Source organism: Myotis myotis, unplaced genomic scaffold, assembly GCF_014108235.1.
Source record: "Myotis myotis isolate mMyoMyo1 unplaced genomic scaffold, mMyoMyo1.p scaffold_m19_p_17, whole genome shotgun sequence".
Lineage (NCBI taxonomy): Eukaryota > Metazoa > Chordata > Mammalia > Chiroptera > Vespertilionidae > Myotis > Myotis myotis.
Window position 1 is genome coordinate 21255323 of NW_023416321.1, and position 17199 is coordinate 21272521.

Genomic DNA, 17199 nt, shown 5'->3' on the forward strand with positions numbered 1-17199 from the left:
TTCCTTTTAGCATTTTCAGCTGTCCCAGTAAGTCACACACAAGTGATGCAGATTCTAGAACACTTGACTCTACTCTCTGCCAGTGAACTCATACCATATGCAGAAGTATTAACATCCAATATGAACCAGCTGTTGAATGCAGGGGTTCCGCGGCGAATTCTTCAAACAGTCAATAAACTGTGGATGGTTCTTAACACTGTGATGCCTAGAAGGTAATTTTAGTGTATTATTACATATAATGTGTTGCAGTGGTTATATACAATAACCTAAACTTAAATGTTAAAGAAAATTGTTAAATATTTGAAGAATGTCTGTGGGTGGAGTCAAACATTGGTATTTTTTTAAACAATTCTCTAGGTGATTTCAATGTGCAGTAAGTTTAAAGAACATTGATTACTTATTTAGTCTTTAGTCAAATGGGTCTCTACTCATCCATAGATCGAATGGGCTGACTTACAATACTGGGCTGACTTAATCTGAGATTTTGATTCAGGAGGTCTGGAAATATTTATACTTTTTAAATAAAAAAATAATTTTAAATTATAAGTAAATTAAATTTCATATTAATTATAAAGAAATTAATTATAAGTAAAATGACACATAAATTAATAAATGGAAATAACTTTAAAAGTTAAATAGTATATAAGGTCTGCCTATACCTTCCTGTTTTAGAATATTATTCCTTAAAGACAACTATTTTCAGCTTTTATCTTTTTATTCTGGCATTAATGTTTCTCCATATGTCACAATAATATGCTTATAATTACTATGATTTCCTGACTTTCCAATTTAGAAGTTATCTTTTTGACTTCCTACTATACAAGATGAAGATTTAGTACCTGCTTTCTCCCCTGTGAGTCCCTCGTCCACCAGTACATACTTTCTCTTTCTCCTTTTCTCTCAACATAGTTATCTCAAAATTTTTGGTTATAGCAGTCTTCACTGTGCATATTATTATGACTGCATAAGTGTTATTTATAGTTCATCTGTGGAATATCCTTTGATTATAATTTCCTACTTATACAACTGCCTCCCCACCCCGCACACAAACCCTACTTGCCTGTATCCATTCACTCAGATTTTGCATCAATAACTTATTCATCCCTAAACTCCACTATTGAGGGGAAACTTACTTCACAGTTAGTTATAACACATCAGTAACATTTTTTCCTTGGAAACATTCCTCTCACAGCTTTTTCTCATGCTTGAATATGGGATATGCACAGTAGCCATCTGGAATTGCTTTGTCTCGTTTCTTTGTTGGATTCCATGTTTTTCTCTTAGTCGGTTTAGTTCCTCATTTCAGTGCGTGGAACTTACACTCAAGTTGCTACCTGAGAAAAAGGTGTTTGGGAAACATTTTTTTTTTGAGACTTGTCTGTCTGAGAAGATTTTTATTTTCCCGCTCACTTGTGATTGATATTTAGCCTCAATGTAGATTTCTAGCTCATTTTTCCTTTCAGAAATTTGAAGGCTTCCTTCTATTGACTGAATTGGAGCTTCCCTTACTGGTGTTGAATAATGATGTTATACCAATTCCAAATCTTTAAAAAAAATTATTTTATTGATTTCAGAGAGGGAGAGAGAGAGATAGAGATAGAAACATCACTGATGAGAATCATTGATAGGCTACCTCCTGCACACCCCACACTGGGGATTTAGCCTGCAACCAGGCATGTGCCCTGACTGGGAATTGAACCATGCCCTCCTGGTTCATAGGTCTATCAATGCTCAACCATTGAGCCACATTGGTTGGGCTTTCCTCTATTTTAAAAATTTGTCTTTTGACTATACTTTTTTGGATATTTCTTCAATGTTATCATCTGATCTTTCCTTTGAATTAAAAAAATCCTGTTATATTCTTAATTTCTAAGAGCTCTGATCTGAATATTTTAGAATGCCTCCTGTTCTTGTTTTCATATATGAAATATTCTATCCTTTGCAGTGGTTGGCAAACTCATTAGTCAACAGAGCCAAATATCAACAGTACAACGATTGAAATTTCTTTTGAGAGCCAAATTTTTTAAACTTAAACTATATAGGTAGGTACATTGTTATTAACTTAATTAGGGTACTCCTAAGGCTTAGGAAGAGCCACACTCAAGGGGCCAAAGAGCTGCATCTGGCTCTCGAGCTGCGGTTTGCCAACCACTGCCTTAAGGATATTAATTATAGGTTTAAAAAATTTATTTTCCTTCTCATCCAAACATCCTGTTTCTTGGAGTCCCATTCCTTCTGTTTGTATATTTTAATCTTTCAAAATAGAAGCGTTCTTGAAATGTCTGATCTTTCTTGGCTGCCCATTCATATTTAAGAGTGGACAACCTGTGTGTGTGAGGTGGGACTAGTGGACTCCTGGGTTTCACTGTAGAAGATCAGGTACCCTCCACATTGATATGTCATTCAATAATTCTGATGTGCAGTCAGGTTAATAACTATGTTTATAGTCTGTTGATGTGTCATCTCAAAGTGGCACCTCACATTAAAATTTTATGACAAATATAGAACAGTAACTTAATTTGTGAGGCCAAATACAGTTTGAAAGTGCAAACTTTGGTAAGATTTCATTTATAGGTATTATATTACTGTTTTATAGGTGAGGAAACAGTTCAGACAGACTCAATTACGTACATAGTCATAGCAAGTATGATATTACTGAGGATTTAATTCAGATTTTTATTTTAAATGCCATGATTAGTCCATTACACTGGTGAAGAATTTTGAAACTACTTTGTGTTTAATGTTTTAACTTCATTTGTTTTAGAGACATAACAATAGATTAGATTTCTATAGTTTTTAATTTTCAAAGTTCATTCACACCAGTTTTCTATTTCTCCCCCTGAATATATCTTTTTAAGATAGAAAGGACTAGATGGCTACATGTTTCAATCATAACATAATTGTTTTTGAACATGTGATTATTTTCTCATCAGGCTGTGGGTAATGACAGTCAATGCACTTCAACCTTCAATAAAGTTTGTTCGACAACAAAAGTATACTCAGAATGACCTGATGATAGATCCTCTCATTGTTCTAAGATGTGATCATAGGGTACACAGGTATGTGTCATTTGAATTTCATTTTTATTATAGAGTTTTACTTTGGAGAGTCAAAGAAATTCAATTTAAACATATCTAAGGTTCTTGTAGTAACTGGTTCTTGTAGTATGATCTGTGAGGTCGGTTTTTTTTTTTAAGTTGTCTATGTTGATGAACTATATATTCAGTTTAATATTTAATATGTGATTAGTAAATCTAGCCTTAAAGAAATGTCCTTCTTGTGTTGGCAACCCTCAGTAATGGCTGTTCTTTCTCTCAGAACAAGACCAGTAAAGAATAATACCATTTCTGCTAGCATTGTTGAAAAGGCTTTTAAAGAAATTGATTTATTGTGAACCATTACATGCATTATAGCTATGATCTTTTTGGCATCCTCACTTGTGATGTTAGCTTCACTGAGTCCATATTTGTCTATATTTCCTTGCCAATTGCCAAACTTAATTGCTTTGAAGTGGCTTCACTTCAAGGGGCATAATTAATTAATTCACATCATTAATGTTTGAATTTCTATTTGCTAAATAATATCAAAGATTTATAAGTTGAGGGGCCTGCCTTCAAAGTGATTATCACCTTCATAAGACAAATAAATGGAAAGTTAAATAATATGGTCACAGGTAGATGAATGGTATAGTAAGTGAATGCTGTTAAAAGTTCAGGAAAGATGAGGAGGAAGTCAGACCTGAGTAGTATTTTAAAGGATAAAAATAGGATTTAGATCAGTGGTTCTCAACCTTCGGGCCCTTTAAATACAGTTCCTCATGTTGTGACCCAACCATAAAATTATTTTCTTTGCTACTTCATAACTGTAATGTTGCTACTGTTATGACTCGTAATGTAAATATCTGATATGCAGGATGGTCTTAGGCGACCTCTGTGAAAGGGTTGTTTGACTGCCAAAGGGGTCACGACCCACAGGTTGAGAACCGCTAATTTAGATGAACAGACTATAATGGTGGTGGTTAGGGGGTCAGGGAAGATACTGTGGGCAAAAGAATAGTATAAACAAAAGTGTAGAAGCAAGAATAAAAAGGACTAGTGCGGAAGGATGAGTTTTTAAGAACAATTTTAGAATTGAAATATTAGTTAGGGTCATACTATGGGGAGGGGAGCCTTGAGTAATAGGCTAACGAGGTCATTTAGGTGGTAATTTAAGAAGGGAAGCTTTGTGCTATGTGGTTTAAAGAAACGAGTAAAGACTAACTAGAATATACTCTATAGACTCATCTGCCCTCAAATCTGGGGATGATATTCTTGAAGTGACAAAACCTTCCAAATCAGCCAAATATGATTTGGCAAGCTCAGGGTCTCATAGAAAATAGGAATCAGAAGAATAAATACTAGTAGTATAAGTGACATTAAATATCTAATAAAAGGAAAACAATCTATATATATAAAAGGCTAATATGCAAAATGTCCCCTCGGGAGTTTGACTAATAGACCAGTTTGATCACTCGCTATGATGTGTGCTGACCACCAGGGGGCGGTGCGGAACAAAGGAAGGCCCTGGCTGGCAGCCAGAGGCCCCAATTGGCCCTGATCGCTGGCCAGGCCTAGGGACCCCACCAGTGCATGAATTTCGTGCACCGGGCCTCTAGTAATAATACTTCTAGAAAAGAACCACTTCTAAAACAATTTATCAGTGTTAAAAATCTACCTAAGTAGGTAACTTTTCACCTGAAGTGCCTCCAGTTGTTCAGGAAGTTGTTACATTATGCCATCATATGTATGTAATGTTTTTGTAGCCTGGATTTTTTACTTCGCTTCTGAACCTTTTCTCATTTTAATAGATATTCTTATATTAATTGGCCACAGGATATCCACATAGATATGCTTAGCTCAGTCTCTTATTATTAGATATTCTGTTTATTTCTATATTTTGTTATCAATAGTGCTGTGGTGACTGTTCTATGTACTGAGTATTTCCTCAGAATATATTCTTTTTAAAAAAAAATTTTTTTTTTTGTTAATCCTCACCTGAAGGTATTTTTCCCATTGCTTTTCAGAGAGACTTGAAGGGAGGAAGGGAGAGGGAGAGAGAGAAAGAGAAAGAAACATTGATGTGAGAGAAAAGAACATTGACTGGTTGCTTCCCCTACACACCCTGATGGGGGGTGGGGAGCAAACCGGCAACCCAGGTACATGCCCTTGACCGGGAATTGAACCCACCACACTTAGCTGGGGGTGGGGTGGGGGAGTGGGAAGAGAGGCAACACTCTAACCACTTAGCAACATTGGCCAGGGCAGAATAGATTCTTAAAAATGGGATTATTGGGGCAAAAGTAACACACCCATTTTTAGGACTTTTGATTCCAATTTTTTTTTTTTAAATATATTTTATTGATCCTTTACAGAGAGAAGGGAGAGAGACAGAGAGCCAGAAACATCGATGAGAGAGAAACATCGATCAGCTGCCTCCTGCACATCCCCCACTGGGGAAGTGCCCGCAACCCAGGTACATGCCCTTGACCGGAATCGAACCTGGGACCCTTCAGTCCGCAGGCCGACGCTCTATCCACTGAGCCAAACCGGCTTTGGCTGATTCCAATTTTAATTGTCATCCAGAAATGCTGAACCAGTTTACATTCCCATAACTGTGTTTGATATTACACACTTCCTACACTGTTTTATATATTTCCCAATTTCATAGGTGAAAAACGAATTCCCATTTCAATTTATATTTTAGATTGAATATTTTAATGTATCTTCTTTATATTTTAGCCTACCTTTATATTGGATTGCTTATCTTTTTTTTTTTAATTTAAAGAGCTCTTTATAAAGGATATTAGCTCTTTGTGTGTGTGTGTGTGTGTGTGTGTGTGTGTGTGTGTATATATATATATATATATATATATATTGCTGTTTTCCCTCTTATTCTATGGTTTTGTCTTTTAATTTTGTTGATTTTTTAACAAGTGGTCATTCACATGTATTTTAATAAAGTCAAACAATATGAAAAGATATACACATATAAAAATTCATGATATTTAGGATTTGCTTTGCACTAACTCAGTGTTGGTGATGGGAAAGTGGATGGAGGTATAGATGAAATCAGACTAGCAGTGTGTAGATAACTGTTGAAGCTAGTGATGAGTTCTTGGAGGTTCATTATAATATTTCCTCTATTTTGTGTATTTGGGAGTTTTCATAATACATGTTAATAAGTGAATAAACAAGAAGTTTCACAAGAAAAAGGTTCTTCAATTGAAAAGTCTTGTTCTCTGTATCTCTACCATGCTGTCATTGCTAAAGCAAAATTCCTTTGTCCTCTTTGATCAATCCCAGTTCCATCTCTAGAGGAAACTGATGTCAGAATGGTGTGTATGTAGCTTTACTTTCTATGTATTTACTAATTTATAAATAGAAGTATTTACTTTTTTGTTTTGGGTAGTTTTAAAAAATAGTAGTAGTAGTATATTTTGGGAATTATTTTGTTCTTTTAAAAAAAGTTACTGTGCTCAACATTTCCCATATTAGTATGCATAGTTCTACCTCATTTGTTTTAACTGTTACATAGTATTCCATAATAGATTACCAGGCCTGTCCTCTAGAAACATACAAAATGTTTGGAATTTTTTTTTTTTAAATGCATACTCCAGGTGATTCTTAATCTTCAATTTTGGGAAACACTACTATAGTTTATTTAACCATTGACATATTTTTTCCACTGTAAATACATACATAGTTATTATAAAAAATTTAGACATTTCACAAAAACCATTGACATACTGGTATTTATGGACATTTAAGCTTTTCCAGTGTGCCACAGTTGTAAACAAAGCTATAATGCTGTTTATGCACACATGCTAGTTTGCTCTGTGATAGACTGAGAAATGGCATTTTAGGGTTTTCTAAGGGCTCAGTTTAAAAATTTGAGTCATTACCAATTTACCTTTTTTGTTTCCTTTTTTACATTTAATTCAGTTATTTGAGGAATGAATAACTGTACTTATTTTATAGATGAGGAAACGGAGGCTCAGTAAATATATTTTCCCAGGTCAAGTGGATAAAGCACTCTTGGAATACAGAGTTGTCTTGCTCCAAACAAGCAAGAGTTAGGAGTAGAAAGAGTAAATATTCTGCTTCATCTTATCAATAATAGAATATTTCTCCTTCATCTTATCAATAATGGAATATTTCTCCTTGAAGACAGCTGCTTTGCATGATCAGATAAAAAAGATTTACTGGTAGTGCCATTTTCTGCAAAATAGAATGTCTTTTCTCTAGGGCATACATTATACATTATAGCTGGTAAGAGGAAATAAATACTCTTATAGAATCTTAAAATATAGAGAAATAAGACATATTGAACTTTTATTTTGAGAATGAATATTTCAGTGGGAAAAGTGTTACTTTTCTACTGTTTTTAGGCTCTGTTCAAGTTAAACTAATTGGTCATGTTCTGGCTAATTTATACATTTATGTTCTTTCTCATGTATTTTTCTTCTTTCTGTATATAGATGCCCCCCACTGATGGATATTACTCTACACATGTTGAATGGATATCTTCTTGCATCCAAAGCTTACCTTAGTGCTCATCTGAAGGAAACAGCAGAGCAGGATAGGTCTTCCCAGAATAATACATTAGGTTTAGTTGGACAAACTGATGGCCCAGAAGTTACTAGAGAAGAATTGAAAAATGCATTACTGGCTGCTCAGGTAATATAAAGTAAAATTTAGTAAAAAAGGGCAAGTGCTTCACTATTAATATAATCAGCTAAGTAGAAGGCATATTATGCTTTCTCTGTACAAAGGTGTCATATTGTGCATTCCTTTTTTTATAGAATATAATATAATGGTGTTACCTTTACTTCTAAATATCAGAAGGACTGTATTACTAAAATCAGAAATAATATGATACTAATTTGTTTTATCCTCACCCAAAGATTTGGGAGGAAGGAAGGGTGAGAGAGAGAGAGAGAGAGAGAGAGAGAGAGAGAGAGAGAGAGAGAGAGAGAGAGAGAGAATGCGAAGAGAGAGAGAGAAACATCGATGTGAGAAATATTGATTGGTTGCCTCCTGTTCTCACCCTGACTGGGGATTGAACATACCTGCAACCTAAGTATGTCCCCTGACTGGAAATTGAGCCCACAACCTTTTTGGTGTATAGGATGATGCTCCAGCCAACTAAGACACTCAGCCAGGGCTTCATGATACTAATATAACAGCCATTTAAATCAGATTTACATTTTAACAAAATATAAAACTTCTGCTTCTTAAAATCAAATGGTGGCCCTAGCTGGTTTGGCTCAATGTATAGAACATTGGCCTACAGACTGAAGGGTCCCAGGTTTGATTCCAGTCAAGGACACGTGCCTAGGTTGCAGGCTCGATCCCCAGTAGGGGGCATACAGGAGGCAACTGATGATCAATGATTCTCTTTCATCATTGATGTTTCTATATCTCTCCCTCTCCTTTCCTCACTGAAATCAATAAAAACGTATTTAAAAAAAAATCAAATGGAAAAAATTTAATGGTGGAGACAAACAGAACAAGAAATAGATAGTATATATGCAGAGTAGGGCAAAAGTAGGTTTATAGGTGTATGTGAAACACAGTTTATTCTTGTGTTATTATTTACTAGAGGCCCAGTGCACAAATTCATGCACTGGTGGGGTCCCTCGGGGTGGCCTGCGGGGATCGGGCCCCAGCTCGCTCCTCCAGCTTTGCAGCCCCGCAACCCTGCAGCCCCGCCTGGCACCTCGCCTTGGCCTGGTGCTGCCCCCTCACCTGCTCCACCATCCCGCCTGTGGGGCGAATAATCAGGGCTGGGCCCCCACCCGGCTCCCTAGTGCCTGGGGGCCGGACAGCGGCCCTGCCCCCCTCCGCTGCCACTGCTGGTCACTGTCTGCAGGGCAATTGGCAGGGCCATTGGGCCCCTGCTCACATCCACCTTGGCTGTGAGCGGTTGGCCGGCCGGCCCCACCCCCAATAGGGATGGGGGAGCAAGTTGGGGGTGGGGCTGGCTGGGGGCAAGGGCCGTGGGTGGTTGGCTGGCTGGCCCCGCTTCCTGGTCAAACTCCCAGTCGAACACCTGGTCAAGGGGACAATTTGCATATTAGCCTTTTATTATATAGGATTATATTACTTTCCATATGAAGAACTATAAACCTACTTTTGCCCACCTCTGCATATCATAAAATGTCAAGCAGTGTTAAGTACTATAACAGAAGCAGTTCAATTTTATATTTAGACAAACTTTGTAACAATGTAGAATTTTATTGAAGCCTTAAGTAGTCCTTTTGAATAGTAAAGGAGATGTGAGGTGATTAAATGTGAAGAAATTTGAGGTCTGCAAAGTAGAAATATTTTCTTAGTTTAAAAAATATTTTCTGAAATCTTATCTTTGGTAATAGGAGAAATAAGAGAATAATATAGTTCCACAATGCCTTATCTGTAATACAGATATCCAAAAGGCTGTGGAAACTGAGGCCTTTTTTTTGGGTAATTCAATTGGCAGAAAAACCTGACCTGATATGACCTCATTTTTGACAAACTTGACCTGAATTGATGTGAAGCTATTTATGGCCTTTATTCCACTTAAGGTGAATATTGGTATGTTTCCTGCAGAAATATAAATATGTTTGATTATAATGTGCTACCCTAGTCTCTGCTGGTGGCATTATATAATATTTCAGTAAAAATAATTCTGAGTTTGAAAAGAAATCTGGCCCTCAGTTTCCAATAAGGCATTGAGAATCTTAATAGCTACCATTTATATAATGCTTACTATATACTGGGTACTATTCTAAGTTCTCTATGTATATTAACTTATTTAATCTTCTCAACCAACTTACAAGGTATGGAGTATTATCATCTCCATTTTTAAAGGAGAATGAGACCCAGAGAGGTTAAGTGACTTGCTCAAAGCTACACATCTAGTAAGTGGCAGAGCTAGGATCCAAGCCTGGGCAGTCTGGCTCCAAAGAACAAATATAAACAAAACAAAACAACAACCCCAAAAACCCCGCAACCCAAGAATTATGATTATAAAGCAAAGCTAACCTTACTTTATAAGTGATTCTAATATAAGCCTAACCTTACTTTATAATCCAGTTTTTAATGAGATGAAGGAATTGTTTTATTTAGACAATGTCTGTCTTTTAGAGATGCATGTTGTACATTTTTTTTTTACTTGTTCCTGTGAGATGAGAGTGAATATAGCTTTCCTTTACATGTAGGGGTGTTAAGGAAAGCACCCTGTAAGGAGCTACTATTCTATGAAATGACACTCCAGCCTGTAGACTGAGCAACATTGAATTGCACAGGTGGAATGGATGGTAAGGTAGAATTTTTCCTTGCAAAACCAAGGCTTTAAAAAGCCCATCTTCAAATTAAAAGGGAAAAAAGCTTTGGGAAGTGACTTTTAGGCAGTAATTATTAACCAACATCTTTAGAGGAATTAATTAGCTGGTAGCCAGGTGAGAAAAAGAGGGTAATACAGGATAGAGTAATACTGGGAGAAGTAGGAATTTACGAGGAAGGAAAGGACATTTAAAAAAAATATACTTTTATTGATTTCAGAGAGAGGAAGGAGGAGAGACAGAATCATCAATGATGAGAGAGAATCATTGATCGGCTGCCTCCTGCACGCCCCCTACTGGGGATCGAGCCTGTAACCTGGGCATGTGCCCTGACGGGGAATCAAACCGTGTCCTCCCTAGTTCATGAGTTGATGCTCAACCACTGAGCCAGGCCGGCTGGGCAGAAAGGACATTTTGATAGAAGTAATTTTTTTGCCTATGGTCTGTTTTGGATGTCACTGAATCAGAAAACTCTTCTAGTAGATATTCTTAAACTGGAGTCTATAGGATATGTGACCAGCCTGAATTAATGCTATATGTTTATTTATACATGTTAATTTTTATAGGGAGAGGATGTATAGTTTTCTTCAGATTCTTAAAAGAGTTTATAACCCTAAAAAAGTTGAGAGCCATTGCCCTATAGATTGCTTACTTTTCCCCTAGAAGTACCTTTGTTATAATTTTAATTTCTGTTCATGTGAAAACAAAATCAGATTTGTTTCAAATAAACTTCTCAGAAACTCCTTAAATTCACTGTTTTATTGGCTTGTAGGATAGTGCAGCTGTCCAGATTCTCTTGGAGATTTGCTTACCTACTGAAGAGGAGAAAGCAAAGGGTGTCAATCCAGACAGCTTGCTAAGGAATGTTCAAAGTGTTATTACTACCAGCACTCCAAATAAGGGAATGGAGGAAGGAGAAGACAATTTGCTTTGTAACCTTCGAGAAGTTCAGTGCCTTATCTGTTGTCTCTTGCACCAAATGTACATTGCGGATCCCAACATTGCTAAGCTTGTTCACTTTCAGGTCTGTTTTCAAAGAATGTTGCTTTATGGTTGAACTTTTTTTTGGGGGGGATGGAGGGTTTGAATACTAAATTAATAGGAATCATTTAGAAATGGGAGATAACAAATAATCATGTTCCTCTTCAATATGGAGAAAAATCATATTTTTTAGATTTTATTTCAGCCTGTTCAAGTGTTTAGATAATTTATTTTAGTGCATCAGAAAGGTGAAATGCCAGGATAGATACAGCAACTTTTACATAAAGGAAGTGAAACCTTCCTTTATATTTTTATCTGTAGTTGACCTATATCTTTATTTTCTTTATATCTTTTCCCTCCTTTCTTGTTGGGATAGGGCTATCCATGTGAACTTTTGCCTCTGACGGTCGCAGGTATTCCATCTATGCACATCTGTCTGGATTTCATACCTGAGCTTATTGCACAGCCAGAACTTGAAAAACAGGTAATGAGCATTTAGAGCTTTAGATAAATTTTGATCTCTCGCTAGTCTTGCTAGTTATGTAAAACATTTAATAATTTTTAACACTTAAAAGACATTCTTCAGAAACATGTAATGTTTGGATTTTGTATTGCAGATATTTGCTATCCAGTTGCTTTCTCATTTGTGTATCCAGTATGCATTACCAAAGTCACTCAGTGTGGCTCGCTTAGCTGTCAATGTCATGGGAACTTTGCTGACAGGTGTGTAGCCAACCAACATCAGTGAGAAAACTTCTAATAGAGAGAAGTACATAGTTTTTCTGAATTTAGTGACACTGTTTTCTGTGTCACTAATAGGTTTAATTTATGCCATCTTCTGAAAATTTTTCTATTACAAATGTGATTTATAGTGTAGAGATGAATAGGTAGGCAAACTGTATTGTTCATTTTGTGAATGACTATGTATAGATTTATAATAAATAATCAGCTTCCCACACTTAGCAAATGGAAATCAAATGTACTTTCTGAATGTAATTATATCAATAGAAAACAAATTACAATTATTACAAATGTGTAGAGTTCCAGAAAAACATAGTCCTATGTATAAATAAGATACATAAATTAGTTGTTTTCTTAAGTTCTAAAACATATCCTAACATTTTAACCACCTTTCGGTTCCTAGAGTAAAATAGTATGAAAATAAACTACTTTAAAAGATATGAACTATAATTTAATTTTGTAAAATAATGGCTTAGTTAATTATATATTCTTTTTCAGTGATCCCATAATACCCTGATCATTTTTCTTTCCATGTGTTCACCTCATGTTATAATTATTTGTAGTGGTTAAGAGCTTAAAGCCCAAGTTGAATCCCAACTCTACCACTAACTGGATATGTGGCCTTGAACAAATGTATTAAACTATATATGTGTGTGTGTGTGTGTGTGTGTGTATGTATGTTTTAATTGATTTTAGGGAGCGAGAGAAAGAGAAAAGAACATCAGTTTGTTGTCCCACTTATATATGCATTGATTGATTATTATATGTGCCCTGACCAGGGATTTGAACCCCTCAACCTTGATGTATTGGGATGATGTTCCATCCAATTGAGCTATCAGCCAGGGCTAAACTATGTTTTATTTATGAATTTTCTCATATAAAAATAGGTATCAGTATGGTACTTTTCTCACTCATAAGATTATGAGAATTACATGAAATAATGCATGTGATACACTTATCATAGTGCTTGGGCATAAGAATTTATATGTTGGATGATGGTTGCCTACTGGATTGTGAGCTCCCTAAAGGCAGGGGCTGTCCATGTCTTAGAAAACAGTATCCTCAGCACAAACATGGTACTTGTATATTGTATAGGCCATGTATGTTGAATTTATACCTGTAAAGACAAAAATTATTTCATTCTTTCCAACAGTTTTAACACAGGCTAAGCGATATGCTTTTTTCATGCCAACTCTGCCAAGTTTGGTCTCTTTTTGTCGAGCATTTCCTCCACTATATGAGGATATTATGTCTTTGCTGATCCAAATAGGGCAAGTCTGTGCCTCTGATGTTGCCACTCAGACTAGAGACATTGATCCAATTATTACACGTAAGTAGTAACTTATTTTCAGACCTGTTTTAATATCTCAGACAAAATCCTTTTTAGATTTCTTGCCTTAATTAAAATTTTTCCATATGTTTTTAGGTCTTCAACAAATAAAGGAGAAACCAAGTGTATGGTCTGGAATCTGTAAAGTTTCATCTTACAAAAATGGATCCAGGGACACTGGAAGCATGGATCCTGATGTACAGCTCTGTCATTGTATTGAAAGCACAATAATTGAAATAATAAACATGAGTGTTAGTGGAATTTAAAAAAAAAACTTAAAAAAATGAAGATGGTTGCTGCATATGCCCAATATGAATCTGTATCTTATAACAACTCTAAACTGAATGGGAACAGTACCGTCTTAGAATCAGTAAAATGGTTCAATTCAACATGAATACAATTTAGAACTCTCTTGAGAATTATGCTTGCTTGTATTTGATTGGCAGTTCTTTGGATCTATTTTGCTGGTATGTTTATATTGTAGTAGCTGAGCCTTTTTTTTTCCCCATTGGGGGCACATTTAAACAACTTATTACTGGAAAGTGAATTTGTCTTTGTATTTAGCTTTTGAAGTGGAGAAAAACTGCTATGCCTTTAATTTCTTATAAAAATGAGTTTGTGGGTAGCCCAAGTGTTTATTTTAGCTGTGAGTTAGTAACACAGTGTGACAATTATGCAACGATGAGAGGGAGAAAAAGGAGAATTCAGGAAAAATTAGGAATTTAAATACCCAAAATAGAAATATCTCAAACTTGCAATGCAAGTAATAGTAATGCAAGATCAAATTCCAGTTCTCAAGAAATGGTATTGAGAAGGCTTAAAAAAGGGCAAATAGCTTTTTGTAAATGATTTTCATGGAATTACAGGTGAGGATTTTAAGATTTTTACATGTTTGCTTCAATTTTTTACTAATATGTAAAGCCATATGTTTAAAGAGATACTTGAATAATTTGGGATTTTAAGATACTGGTTTAAAAGTGTATACAGAAATGTCTTTGTGCAGAGAAGAACCTGAAAGGACGGTCTCATTTAGTTTTTTTAAAATTTATTTTTATAATGCTTTACTAACGTATCTAATGGTCAGAAATACATTGGTACCTATTTAAGTTTTAGAGTAATAAAACCCCTTGCATTAAAGAGCTCTTTGTTTGTCATTAGGATTATAATTCACATCATAATCTTATATCTTTGACTAAGAAAATGTATACAATGTTTGGACCTCAGGAAAAATAAGAAAAACAAACAAACAAACAAACGGAAAATGCCATGTTGCTGAAGGATTTTGCAGTCCTCTGTTAATAACTTCCATTGATCATTAGGTAGATGCATTCAGGTAATCCATAATCCTCATTTTATTTTCTTAATTAAGTATCCAATGTAGAAGGTACTTCTCTTTGCTTTCTGAGATATACTGAATGACAGATATCATCCCCTTCTCTTGCCCCTACTTGAAACAGACCCCTTCACTTATAAAGGAAATTAGGCAGGCTAATAAGAAAGTGTGGTTTTTAAGAAATTAAACTTCAGCCTTTTTACTAGCAAATAGTCACATCTCATTTTCCTCCTTGTAAAATGGGATTACTACTGGCCCTACCTCATAAGGGTATCAAATGAGAACTAATCTGTAGCTGTTTCAAATCATGAAGTGTACAGTATTATAGATGGTAGATGCTTAATGTTCAATTAAGTAATTTTTGTGAAAAATAAAAGCATTTAAAAAATACCATTAGAATTTTCATATTTTTAAACAAGGCTGTTTTGTAGTCTTTTAAAATTAAATACTCCTGCTCCTGAGGCTTTGGAATATTTTGTGAGTAGTTAACCAACCTCTAGGAATTCAGAAAAGGTTGAAATATGTTTTCTAACTGAATGCAGTGCACATTCTTGGATAATTTTTCAAAGACTGGTCAAAACCTGCTGTGTTAAAATAACATGCTGTTTTTCATCAGATTTGTTGATGATGTAAATAAAGTGTGTAAATATATTAGTAAATGCTAATATTCATGTATTTTAAGTTAAGGTTATAAAATTTGTCAAAATGTGATTTTTTTTATTCAAGTGAAAACAGATGTGTGCAGCTATTTTGAATATTGGTCTATAAACATTCATCTTCTTTATCAAATGAGGTTGTATTTTTTTGTTTCATTTCACTACTGTTAATCTGAAAGGAACAGTTCAAGGAATTGGAATCTAGGACTATGTGGCTTCAGAGCATAGGTGAATCTATTTCAGTTGTGCCACATACATCAAATGGCAACACAAGGTTAGAGTCTGTTGAGCGCTTTAGAAATTTAGGCGAGAAGAATCAGAGTAGTTATCCTGGAGCAGTTACTTAAAAGATATTTAAAAATTTTGTAGACTGGCTATCTTGGCTCAGTGGTTGAGCATGGACCTATGAACCAGGAGGTCACGGTTTGATTCCCAGTGTGGGGCGAGCAGGAGGCAACCAATCAATGATTCTCTCTCATCATGATGTTTCTCTCTCTTTCTTCTTCTCTGAAATAAAAAAATAATAATTTAAAAAATTATAAAGGCAGAATAACAATTTGAAGGTATACTTAGGGATTTATTTTTATAAATTATCCTTTATTCCACTGTCTTAATAAATTAGTTTTGTACCTTCCCTTCATCTTTGCTTATATTTTCATATAATTCTTAATACCAAATGTGGAGTCTTTTTAAAAATTTAACTTTAGATGGAATTTGTTTGCAGGCTGCTTAGTTTTTATAATTATTTTATTGGCTTTATACTGATTGAATTGATAATAACCATCTCCCTATTACTAGGCTGGGAAGTTTATAGCCCCCCGCCCCCCTCCCCAGTATTATAATAGACACTGATCAATTGAGGTATTGTTAATTTTTCTTTCTTAAAGATTACTTCTTTAGGATAAATTGCTCAGCCTGAAATTACTGAATTAAAGAGTAAAATTTATTTTTATGACTTAAGCTTTGTCGTTTGGGGAAGATGTGAGACTCTCCTCCTGCAGCACACCTCTCTCCCCAAAGTAGTTTCCCGAATTTGAGAAACTAGCTGGTCTTACTTTTTTGGTACACTCTTTGAGCCAAGTTTAGGCTTTACAGAGTGAAAAATTTTTTTGGCGAGATGATGATTAACCGCCTACCTTTGAGGAAACTGAAGTGTACTCTTGGCAAAGAAGAATAAGTTGATTTTTAGGAGGGATAAGTCTTAACGGAGGTAGACGTAAGTGATCTGGTGCTGGAGAGCCCTCGAGAGGCTTTTCTGGTTGAATGTGGTATCTGGGAAATCCTTGATTATTGAGATAATGGAGCCCGTAGTCACGAACCTTTCACCTCGTCCGGTTCAGTAGACCAGCAATTCCAGCCTCATTCTTTTCCATCCCCTGGGCACTCTATTATATTAAAGCTCGGAATTTCGAACCCAGCGGCATGGAAGAACGCTTAGAGGAGAGGTCGGCGAGGCTCAAAGGGGTGTCTTCTCCGTTTAGCTACAGACCTGAAGAATAACAATTCGAGTTTCCCAAGAAACTGACACACGGGTTCGACCACCGGTCGCAAAAAGTCAAACGGAGCTGTCCCCGCCTTTGAATCCCTGGGATTTGCGCGGAGTCATTCGCTTTTCCCCAGTCCGTCTTCCGGTGCCGCCACTTACCTCGGGTCGATGGACATTGCGAGGCTCCCATTGGGCGAAGAATTCCCGTGTCTCGCGCCGGGATTGGTTGCTTGATTTCTAGTCTTGGCGTGTGATTGGTTCGTCTGAGCTCGTCCCGGCGATTGGTTGCCGGGAGTCGAGGGGGAGGGAGGC

At 35.9% G+C, this 17199-nt stretch overlaps 1 protein-coding gene and 1 long non-coding RNA gene across 5 annotated transcripts in view; one reads left to right on the top strand and one right to left on the bottom strand.

Annotated features, from left to right (window-relative positions):
* The window catches only part of INTS2 (integrator complex subunit 2), a 48590-nt gene extending 33056 nt beyond the window's left edge, over positions 1-15534 (top strand). For 3 of the 4 annotated variants that reach the window (XM_036340226.1, XM_036340228.1, XM_036340227.1), the window contains exons 18-25: positions 11-212; positions 2934-3059; positions 7517-7715; positions 11133-11384; positions 11718-11825; positions 11959-12064; positions 13236-13412; positions 13509-15534. In XM_036340226.1, the coding sequence (XP_036196119.1) occupies positions 11-212; positions 2934-3059; positions 7517-7715; positions 11133-11384; positions 11718-11825; positions 11959-12064; positions 13236-13412; positions 13509-13678 (1340 nt within the window). In that variant the 3' untranslated portion in view covers positions 13679-15534. Of the gene's footprint in view, positions 1-10; positions 213-2933; positions 3060-7516; positions 7716-11132; positions 11385-11717; positions 11826-11958; positions 12065-13235; positions 13413-13508 lie in introns of those variants that run through there. The other variant, XM_036340229.1, reaches the window with a different exon arrangement.
* On the bottom strand, positions 95-17074 carry LOC118671651. The gene is made up of 3 exons (XR_004972799.1): positions 16538-17074; positions 7584-7677; positions 95-205 (listed from the first exon to the last, which is right to left on the bottom strand). It is a non-coding gene; the product is annotated as an uncharacterized LOC118671651 (long non-coding RNA).
* Between the last annotated feature and the right edge of the window lie 125 nt (positions 17075-17199).